The 11,377-nt window shown below is 47.2% G+C and overlaps 1 protein-coding gene across 1 annotated transcript in view; it reads left to right on the top strand.

Moving 5' to 3' along the window:
- Positions 1-214: 214 nt before the first annotated feature.
- Positions 215-11,377, top strand: part of CFDP1 (craniofacial development protein 1) — a 59,144-nt gene continuing 47,981 nt past the window's right edge. Inside the window, exons 1-4 of the mRNA XM_005490768.4 lie at positions 215-378; positions 444-552; positions 1,243-1,474; positions 3,197-3,297. Of these exons, the coding sequence (XP_005490825.1) occupies positions 306-378; positions 444-552; positions 1,243-1,474; positions 3,197-3,297 (515 nt within the window). The 5' untranslated portion in view covers positions 215-305. The remainder of the gene's footprint in view (positions 379-443; positions 553-1,242; positions 1,475-3,196; positions 3,298-11,377) is intronic.

Below are 11,377 nucleotides of genomic sequence, written 5' to 3'. Positions count from 1 at the left end.
GCCAATGGGAAGCGCTGTAAGATGATAGACATGGATTTCACCAATCAGCACTGGTCTCCGCGCAGCCTGGGCCCGCCCCGATCCCGCGCTGCCATGGGAACGGCTGTGTGCCGCAAGGAACGCTGGGAGTGCCGGTGGGACGCTCTGGCCCGCTGGCGGACTCTCCTCTCTGCTCCCCGCTCGCGGCGCCGCCCCGGAGGCGCGGCCGTTCTTCCTGCCCGCCAGGGGGCGCCCGCGGGCGGCGGCGGCGCTCTGGGCGGCGCGGGCGGGAGCAGCGAGGCGACGGGGCCGGACCGGGCCGCAGCATGTCGGGCTCGGAGTCGGAGCAGGAGCAGGAGCTGTACTCCTCGGCCGACGATGACGATTACGTGCCCTCGGGTGAGTGGCGGCGGGCGGGAGGCGGCGCTGCCGGCGCCCCCGGCGCTCACGGTGTGTGCTTGCAGGTGCGGAGTACAGCGAGGATGATGAGAGCGAGCTGGTGCGGGAGGAGGAGCCGGCGGGCAGCCCGCGGCCGGCCCGCGGCAGGAGGAGCCCCCGGCGGCCCGGCAGCAGGTACGGCCCTGGGAACGGGAAACGCCACGCTGCGGTCCGGGGTAGGGGCAGGAGCAGAGAAGCTCGGCCCGACAGACAACGTGCCTGAAAAGCCTCCCCGGTAGGAGTTGTTTATATTAACGTTCTTCAGTGCAAGGCACGCACAGACGGGGTTTGTCACGTTGATATAAATATATACAGACTTTAGTTGAGGTTGGTTTCTATCCAGCCCAGGTTCTCCTCCCCTTCTGGCTCCTGCATTATCCCAGAACCACAAGACCCTGGAATGGTTTGGGTTGGAAAGGACCTTAAAGACCACCTTGTTCCACCCCTGCCGTGGGCAGGGACACCTCCCTCCAGACCAGGTCACTCAAAGCTCCATCCAACCACTGAACACCTCCAGGGATGGGGCAGCCACTGGCCAACCTGTACCAATGTTTCAGCACATTATATACTCCCAGAAATGCATGCAAAGGGGCCAGTTCACTTCAGGGGCACTGCCTGCATCAGTCTCACTGTATTTTCTCAGCAGCAGCATCTTTTAATAAAATACATGCACTCCAAGGTTAAGAGAGAGCCTCCCAAAGTGGATGTGTTAGTAAAAATATGAAATATTATGTTGCTTCACCCAGGCTTACAGTTCAGCTCTGGAATAGTGTTGCAGCAGCTCCATATACATGTTTTTTATTCTTTTTTGGCATCTGCTTTCAGGAAGAGGAAGAAAGGAGGTCTCTTGCTAGAGGCAGATGAGAAAGAGGAAGAAAAGGCCCAGCAGAATGGAGAAGAGCAGAAAGAGGAGGAAGTGGATGATGTAGAGCAAATAAAAAGAAGAAAAGAAGAAGAAGAAAAAAAGAAAGAGGATGCTCTTTGGGCCAGTTTCCTCAGTGATGTAGGACAGAAGCCCAAAGCTGTGGCTGCCACACAAGGGACACAAATCAAGAAGGTAAGGGGGACCTGGGCCTGCACCCAGGGAGGGTGGGAAGGGCCTGGAGGTTTAGAGCATTCCCCCTTGCTCCTGGCTGGTGTCAGGTGTTGGGCAGAGCTGGGAGAGGCTGGGGGTGCCCCTGCCCCCTCTGCTTTGTGAGACTCACATCCCCTGAAGGGACAGGCTGCCAGGTGCTGATTTGGAGATATGGAGGTGGTGCTGCTTTTGGAGCCGTCAGCATCTTGGAGTGTCCTACACAGCCCTGTTGGCTTCCCTTCCTGGGCCTGGATGCTTCTTGACACAGGAATGAAGAGCTTTGGTCAGAGCTGTGCATGGGGGCACAGCTCTCCCTGAGGCTTGTGCCTTTCCTGATGCTTAAAAGAAAAAACAAAAGGAGGTTTTGCGTGTGTGTGAGTGGGGAAACAGGAGGGGTCTGTGCTGGGCTCTCTGTGCCTCCATCCTCCTGGAGGGGGTCTGGAAGGTGCTGCATGTTGCACGTTGGTAGCAAGATTGAATCTGGCTTTCTTGTGTCCTTTGTAAGCCCCAGGGAGGTGCTCTCAGTGTGCAGAGGTTTTTCTGGAGAGAGAATTCTGTGTGTGGTATCTGTAAGAAAGGATTTGGTTCTCAGTCAAACCAGGTGCATGTGTTTGCCTGTCAAAACCTTTCATGTTTTAGGTGGTAGAAGGGAAGAATGTACCACAAGTGAGCCTGTGTTGCTAGAATTATCAGTCTGGATTTTTTTAGATGGTCAGCCACAATAAATGTTCAGTAATAGGAGACAGGAGTCTGCCTGGTGAGTACAGTTCTGACTGTGTGAAGCTTCTTTCCATGACTCTTGGGAAGTTGTGGAGCAAGTGCAGTTTTGTAGGATTTGACTGCAGCTTTTGGAAGGAGAGTCCTTTCATTTCAGCCCTCCTGCTTCTCCTTACTACTGCCTGAGCAGCTGGGGGGGTTACTTGTAGAGTCAGAGGGAAGAAGAGAAGTGAACATTTTCTTCTGAGCAGTTCTATTTTTATGGGCAGGTAGCTAAAACGTGAGATGTCTTTGAAAGTTCCTCCATAGCCTGGAATAATTCATGGAGACATGCAGTTCCTCTGTTCTCCTTGTGAACTTCTTGGGCTGCATGGCCTTCCAGAAGATCTCTCTGGTGTGTGGTTGATATAGACCAAGAATTTGGGTTTTGTTTTGGTAACTTAGAGTGGTTGAGGTTTTTTATGTATCCTTTTAGCAGCTGTAGCTGTGACTGAGTAAAATTAAGAGGCACTGCTGACAAATTATCATAAATATTTTTCCTTCTCAAATAATAGAGATGCTATTGACAAGTAGGGAGATCAGCATTGCTTTTTCTGCTGATGAGTTTTGTTATTCTCTATTCTTGAGTAAATTTAACGTACTTTAGTGGAATTCACTTTGAGAGAACCAAATCTCCAGGCTTTTGCTTTCTGAACCACTACCATGTATTCTTGCTCCTTCCTACATTTATTACAATTTCACTTCTTGTTTTAGTTTGTTTTGATCTTAGAGCTTCAATGGCAGCCTGGAACCAAAATGGGGAATTTCATTCTGGTGGAATGAAATTTATTTATTTCTTTTGCCTTGTCTGTGGGTGACTTGCTTTGACCACCATTCTAAATTGCAGTGCTACCCAAGGTCTGTGTTGGGCCCTCGGCCCTTTGGAATGATAGTTTGGCTTGGCTCCACAAATACATTGTTTTGCTTTCTCCTTCCTGTATTTTGTAGACTGAAGAAGAGAACAGTGGGAATAAGCCTCAGGAGAAGCCAAAAGATTCAGGAAAAGTGACAATCACCAAAACATTCGATTTTGCTGGTGAGGAAATCAAGTAAGTTGGCAGATGTGATGTGTCCATTGTGGGCCCAGTGCAAGCTGAGTGCTGGGGCAGGCTGGAGCTGGGCTCTGAGGCACAGTGGGTCTTCTTTACACTGTTTTTTTTCTTTTATTGTGAGCACATAGAGATCTCAGGGAAAGTGAGGCCAAGACTTTCCTGCATCAGAGCTGCAGAGTATCCTTATATACAGACCCCAGATTTTACTCAGCTTCATAACACTCATAAATGTAACTCAGATTCACTTAGGCTTCCCCATCTGGCCAGTGTTTGTAGTGGTTGGCAGAGCTCCCTGGTGACTCTGTCTCTGGGAAGGTTGAGACAAGGAAGGAAGCACATCTGGTCCCACAAGGATGAGGGTAACACATTTTACTCCTTCAGCCCAGTCCAGGTTCTGTGCTACAGGCAGGATTACTGGCTGACACTTTCCTGGTGATGTTCACAATCACAAAAAAGATTTGCAGGCAGTAAGAAGTGTTTTGCTGAGCAGACTAACAGCTGAGTGCTTTTGCCTCTGAAACAGCTGCAGCCAAGGGGATGGGCTGGGTAAAATCCTGCTTTAGGCTGAGTTTGGCTTACAGGAGGCCTCTCAGCTGTGCTGCAGGCAGGGCCAGGTGTTTGATAAATGTGTAAAACCTGAACTAAGGGGCCTGAACCCACCTGAAATCTGACTGCCCTGTGAACTGCTGCTTCTTATCTGGGGATGTTATTTCTATGTAGCAGTAAAGCTGGTTTTGTCAGACTGGCTTGGCCTGTTGGGTGTGACGGCAGAGGGCAGCAGTTCCCAGCAGTAGCACTCGCCCTGCCTAAATCTGCAGGAGGAGGCACAGCTGGGGCTTCTGCTGCTCTTGCTTTTCATGTTAGCGCTGCTGCCTGAGCTGTTTGAACAATCTGAGGAGGGCTGTGAGCCATAGTAGGCACTTTGCTACTTCCCTGGGCGAGCCAGACCGTTGGAATACCCCTCACTCACTGATGAACTTCATTGACTTTGTTCACTGGCCTTTGAAACATTGGTTGCTTTATGTGAACAGAAGTTGCTCGTGGATTCTAGTCACTGATTTTATGCTTTTGACACCAGTATCTTATCTGTAGTTTCTTAAGAACTGTAACTAAGAAAAGACATATTTTCCTGCACCAGTTGCTTTTCTAGTGTCCTTTGTACTGCTCAGTGCTTACTGTTTCCCTTAGGAAACTGCAAAGGAATCAGCAGAAATTTCTACCAAGTTTTGATGAAATAGGCAATAGCTGGAGCCTGGGTGACAATGAGCTGTAATTCTGCAAGCACCAAGGCTAATGCATGTTTTGTTTACAGTAGTTATTAAATCAGTTGGTTACAGAAGCAGCAACAGAAGATTTGCAGTGAGGTCTGGAGCTCTGTTTTCTGCTGGTACCAGTTACAACAAAATTATGTTCTTAAACTCTTTGATAACAGAAAAATCCTTCAATGTTTTTTGCCCTCTTGATCTTTGTGATATGCAAAGCTGATTCTTTTCTGTTTTTTGCTACATTTGCTTCTTTAAGGGGATCACACTGTTAGCTGTGGGTAGGGTACAAGGTGTGCTTGCTTCTCACAGCTGCTGGTGCTTTCCCCTAATGCTGTGAGGCCCAGAGGGTTTCTCTTTCCTCAGACTGGCAGGAGGTGTCTTTGCATCCCCACAATGTCTGCAAATGCTCTGAATACCCAACACTGACTTCCTTGCCTGGGGAAGCAGCTGGCAAATCACTGCTCATAAAAGGCCACCACACGGTAGGGGTGTGTGTGTGTGTGCATTTCTGCACTGAAGGAACTGAACTGAGAGCTGTCTCTGCTGCTTGCCTTTCCAAATGGTTTGAGGCTGCTGTTGAGTGATGCTCTTTTGAAACCTTGAGAAGAATTTATATCAGTGTTTAAGCAGTGAAAGATTCAGGGCACAAATTTTCAGTCTGCTCACTGAAGCTCTTAACAGAAGATCATTTAGCCCTGATCTCCTGTTGCAGAGCAATTTATTTTCTCCTGTAAGATGACGGTATGATTTTTCTGGCCTGATTGAAGTAGCAGAAGTGGTTTGAAAGTGATCTCCAGCTACAGGGCTATACTGGAATAGTAAAGGGGCTTTGTGTTGTAAACTCCCCTGCAGGTTTTTGCTGCACTCAATGTCTGTTTTGATGAGTCCATGCTTGTATCAGTTGCTAGTGCTGAACTTCAGCTTTGGAGTGTTAAGAATTAACAATTACCAAATGAAGATTTTAATTTAGTGGTTTCTTCTAATTTAAGAAAATAAATGATATAATTTTGCCTTGTAAAACTAAAACTGTTGAATCCTGGAACTAGAAACAATCTTAAACTGATTGCAGTGCTTTCCAGTTGGGATTTTTTTTGTCTGCTTTTCCTGTCTCCCTTATGTTAAATAGATTAGGAGCAGCAGGTGACTGTCACCCAAATGGCTGTAATTGTGGGCAGCAAGAGCAATTTGCAAAGGCAATTCAGCATCTAAATGGAAGTTCAAGACATTTCTCCCTGACAGAAGAGACTGAAACTCCTTTGAAGCCTCTGGTTTATGAACTTGCCTCACAGTGCAGGACGTGTGTTTGCATTAATGGAAAATTGCATCCCCAGTGCCAGGGAAAAACTGTTGCCATTTGTAATTGCTTCTTTTCTCTTTGGCACTCCAAAAGGATTTGGTCCTTAGCTTTCTTTAAATCTCTGTTGTGCTCAGTGCATCAGAATGGTTTTTCTGTGCTCTTTCCATGAAAGTGAACGTTGTGTGCAGCTGGGGCTGCAGCAGAGTGGAGCTGGTTTGGCCCATGGTGTCAGCCTGGGAGGGACGAGCAGAGTCTGGTTATTACTGCTGTCAAAAACAGATTTTACTTTGAAACATCTTCTCTACCCTAATTTGGCTTGTGGAAGGCAAAACTAAGTTTAAAGAGTAATGGTTTGAGTGCTGATTCAGGAATGGGAGGCCTGTGTTCTGCACCCTGCTTTATTCACATGCTGCAGGTTCCAAGTTCCAGCTTCCAGGCTCCAGACTAGGAGCTTTGTATTTCTTGCACATGGTTTGTGTGGTTTATAGCCAGAGCTTTACACAGGCTGTTCTTGTGGTGGAACTGCTTTCCTGCTACTGCAGAGTTGCTGTGCTGCACTGATGGTTCTGTGCTGTGCTGGCAGAGCTGTGCTTTGTGCTGCTTCAGTGCCTTGGCTGCTTCCCCACGCGCATGAACCAAGGAGCCAAAGCAAAGCTGTGAATGGGGAGGTGTTCCTGTCACAGCTCCTTTCTCACAAGGATAGGTGGGCTCCACACTGAGTGTGTGACTTGCTGCTGGATTTAAGCAATATTAAAGTTCATATATTTCTGTAGAAAGAGGTGGGCAAACTCATATCAAAACAGTGTATTGAGCTGTTCTATGTGAGACATGAACTCCTATCTCTGCTAAGGGCTCCCTGTCACTGACTTGTGTAGGAGACCACATTTGTGACTTAGAACAGCCCCTGGGTTGCTGCTTTTACTTGTGTGACCTCTGTGCTCTGAGGAAACAAGCTGTGCTGCTCCTTGTGCTGAGCAGAGTTGAGTGGCAGCTTTATTCTGGGTTAGGGAGCATGATGGTTCACAGTGCAGCTATTACATCTTAAAAGTGCTAAAGAAGTACCTAAGGTATCAGATTTATAACCAAGTAGTTATAAGTTTAAATTATTTTAGTAATTACTGAGGTTTATGCTGGCTCAATTTGGTACTTCATCTGTCACAGCTGAAGTATGGCTTGAAAAAGAACCTGATTATCATCTGCTACTGTTTGTAAGTGGTTATCATCTAGAATGTACCTGGACAAAACCTCATTGCTCATTCTGTGTTGCTGCTTCACAGGTTTTCAGCCTATGTCAAGGATTCAGCAAAGATTTATTCAGAGGAGATTGTTTGCAAGTTGAAATTTAAGGACCTTAAGTGGGACCTTAAGTTGAGGGGTTTAGTGGTGAAGTTCTGACTTTTGAGCAGAAGAAGCAAAAGTGAAGGGAGGTGGCTGAGAGCAGGTTCTTCTTTTGTTGTCCTGTGGAGTCACTGAGGCTTACCTTAGGCCTGGTTGGGTGAGATGGTGAGACTGAGCCCAGTCTGAGGTGTTTTCTGGGCTGCTGAGCTCTTCACCTTGGTGAGCTCCTCAGCAGAGTTGTGCAGACCTGGTGAAGGACTGATTTATTCCTTTGCACCAAGAAGTGCTGACCTCAGAGTGGAGGTGAGGTTATAATTCACTGCTCTGCAGCTGTACAGCACTGCTGCTTTGGGATTTCTTTATGCTGCCTCTCCTTACTGAAATATTGATTTTCTGTTATTAATTTTAGCTCACCTGTGTGCTTGTTGGTTGCTATGTCCTAGACTGCTCACTGTTTTAGTTCTGGATCTGCTGTCCTCTTCCAGAGTTTCAACCACTTGATCCCAGACCCTTTTTAGGAGATAGCAGGTGGAAGGGGCTGCAGGAGAAACAGATCAGACACCTGAGAACAGCCTGAGCCTTCCACAGTCCTTGCTCAGGCTCTGATTCCTTGTCAGTGGCTGTGATGCCCTCTCTGCTCCTTACATGGCTACTGAGACAACCAAATGTGACAAAGTTGGCAAACAAAGGGTGAGTTAGCCAAGGAGTTTGGGAGTCTGTCACTTATTTTGTTGCTATGAAGACAGTTAAGGTGGCTGTCTGAGCAATAGCAGCTGCTTCTGCTGTTTTTTGGAAACCAAGGAGAGTGGAAGGAAAATCCTGATGCTGATGATGTATTTAAGGGGAATGGGTAAAAAGAGCAGGGAATCGACTCCCACAAGTCTCAAGATTTAGAGCTGGCACAGAGGGTAATTTTTAAAACATCTAATTGTCCATCTGTGTTCTTGCTCTGTGCTCTCAGCAGGGGCCAGTCAGACCTGTCAGGCTCACAAGCAGTGAGAGAGCCTGTGACACCATTAACCCTGTCCTTACCTTGTGATGCTTTCCAGGGATCTCAGTGGGTGAATCAATGCAAGGGCTTGGCAGCATGCTCACACTTCTTGCTGGGTGTGAATCTTGGTCATTTGTTGTGTGCTCATGGGGTTTTGAGCAATGCTGAGTGAGACATAGTAGCTTTTAAAATCAGGAGAAAGACCAGGAGTTTGGGTGGGCACCTCTTGATGTTGTAGGTGGTGTGGTGCACATCAGATCAAGGTTATTGTGCTTGATGTCTTCCATGTGTGCTTTTCTGAAAAAGCTTTTGCTGTATTGCTTGTACCTGTGAGTGAGAAGGCAGGTGAGCATTACCAGAATGTCTGTCTTGCAGCCTGGTATTTGGAAAGCCCTGCCTTTTCTCCAGGGGGAGAGCAAATGTTACACAGCTTCCACAAGATGGATGGTTGGGTGTTGTCAGGCCAGACATGGAAGACAGTGAACTGAGCTAACAGGAGCAGAGGAAGGAACCACTCATATTTTTGATGTGCTTTTTGCAATGGCTTTGATTGCAGTAGCAAGGAATTGTTAGGAAAAGTAAGAGAAATTAATTTCAGTGGCCCTTTGAAAAGCCACTCCTTGAGGATTTCTGTTTTGTGTTGCTGACTGGTGGTGCCAGATGTCAGTAGGGTTTTATCCTCAGTCCTCCTTGGCTGAGGTGTTCTAGAGAAATGTGTTCTAGCTGCTTTCTAAAGGAAGCTTGCATGGTGTAAAACCCTCGGCTTTTAATATTTTCCCAGAAATTTAATCTGAAGTGTATAAGCACAGGGATGATGCTGTGGGACCATAAGACAAATCAAACTGACCAGAATTACCTGGAACATGAATGTGACCACTGTTTAGAGGTGGCAGACTAAAATGTGAGTGGTTGCTTTTATGCTGATCTTGGCATAAAGGAGTGTAGGCAGCAGCCTGTTTCTGCCCTTATGCTGTTGTTTTTCTTAGAGGTCAAAGCATGCCTCAGCTATCCACTGTTTATATTGGCTTTTTCCAATTTAAAAAACAACTATTGATTTTTTTTGGAAGCCATTAAGTGAAAATACGTTACCTTTCAAGAATGACAGGGTCTCAGGGGCTGGTTTTGATAACCTTTCCTCTGTGTGCATCCATTCCCTGATGCTTCAGAATTTCCCTGGGGAATACTGACATTGTTCAATGCTGATTGGCACGATGGTGGCCCAGGGATGAGGTCAGAAAGTGTGAGCAGGAGCTGTGCTGTGTGCTGGTTCACTTGTGAGCCATTTGCCTTTCTCAGAGGCAGCTGCAAAAATTGTAACTTCATAAACATCAAACCTAGCCAGGACTCTAAGCCAGAACACTCGCTTCTAAAATAAATTGTGTTATGGTTTGCTTAATGTGCTTGGGAAAGGGGAATGGGCTAATGACCAGTGTCTAATCAGGATTTTCTGATTAGTAGATGTGCAGATGAGGCTTCTGCTCAGAGGGGCTGTGACTTGCAAAGTGTTGCTTAATAGCCCTGCCCTCACCAACATGCTGACCCCTGTTGTCTTCCTTTATCTCAACATGCTTGAAACTCCCAAGGTGACTGAGCAGATGCCCACCTGAAAGTCATCTTTGGCTTCTAATGTGGCTCGCTGCTTTCAAGGAAATAATTTATCTGTGCTGCTTTCATTTGTGTGGTTTTGCTGGTTCTTGGTGTGATGAAAAAGGAGGCTCAGCTGGGATTTCCAGAGGTAGGAGGAGTCTCAAAGCATCTCCAAAATGATGGATTGACCTCCAGATTAACTTGGCCATTTCTGGGTCTTTCAAACCTGGGGTGTCTGGTGCTGCATTGGCTTTGGGAACTGGATGACAACTGCATTGTCTCATCTTTGGGTTCTTCAATGTGTGTTCTGTGTAAGTCAGTGTGGAAATACTTCAATAAAAATCACACCCTTTCCCAGAAGAAGATACTGTATCTTTATCTGGTAGTTTCTTTATCAGATAGTTTCATGGCTTTTAAAAATCTGAACATAGAAGATGCTTACTGACCTATTCAGGTCTCACAGGAGCTCTTCTGCTATTAGTAAGGGGCTCTTTGGTCCCTCTGTTCATGCCTTCATCTCAGGGGCCTCAGATCCACTCCCAGCATTTTGCTGCTTGGCCTGTTTCCCTTGTTTCCAAGCTGCTGCTCATTCCTGACAGCTCCAGGCTCAGAAAAGGGCTTTTGATCTCTGGTGAGATGCTGGCAGAGCCTGCTTTGCAGGCATTGGGCCTGGGGTTTCCCCTGCTGGAAAGTGCAGCTTGCAAGATGCATTATTTTTTTTCTGTAACTAAGAGATGGTGAAGCAAGAGGGATTCTGTGTTAGCCTGAAGGGGAGGCAGAGCTGTTTGCTGCCATACAATCTCATTAACACCTTACAGACTGAGCCAAGCTTAGTCTGGCCTTTCCCCCATGGGGATGCCTCTGCTCTGTAGTGTGTGCTGGCTCCTGTTATGATCTGTGTAACCTCTGTGTCCAGTGTTCATAGCTCTGAGTGAATTTGGAACCCTTGGCTCTTAATACCTGTGGTACTCCCATCCTTCAGCAGGAGAGGCATCCATGGCACGAGCACTGTGCTGCCTTGGAGGGGTGCAGGGATCTGTCTGGCTTTCAGGGGATTTGCAGGTCCTGATTAATGGGGGACTGTCACACTCACACATGCAGCAGCTCATCTGCTCACCTGGATTACTCAGCTCAGAGGTGTGTTCCATAATCTTTCATTTAATCCTTCTGAGAGGTACAAATTAAAACACAGGGATGCCTCAAAGATTGGCATGCTAATGCATGGTGGGACTTTGAGGCAGTGCAATGGAGCTGGCTAAGGGAATATTTATCCAGTTAAGCAGGGAGAAACCTGGTGCTTGGAGGTGCCAAAAGTGGGGTGAATACAGCTGCAGTAACAAGGTGAAGGGCAGGGCTCATGCCTTGGCTGCAGGTCAGCTTCTCCAGAGAGCCATGTTTCACATGCTCTACCTCTTGCAGTCCCCAGTGGGAGCTTGATAACTGAGTGCTGCTACCCTCTGGGTTTAGGGAGCCTCTTGCAGAAGCTGCAAGCAGAAGTCCAAAAAGGGCCTGACAGCTTGGTCAGCATTTCAGGAGGCAGCACTGTCCATCCCCTGATGTTTTCTTTGCATCTGTCACAGTCTCTGTCATGCAGGAGAT

The sequence above is a fragment of the Zonotrichia albicollis genome, chromosome 13 (genome assembly GCF_047830755.1).
Source record: "Zonotrichia albicollis isolate bZonAlb1 chromosome 13, bZonAlb1.hap1, whole genome shotgun sequence".
Lineage (NCBI taxonomy): Eukaryota > Metazoa > Chordata > Aves > Passeriformes > Passerellidae > Zonotrichia > Zonotrichia albicollis.
This window is presented reverse-complemented; position numbering and strand designations above follow the sequence as displayed.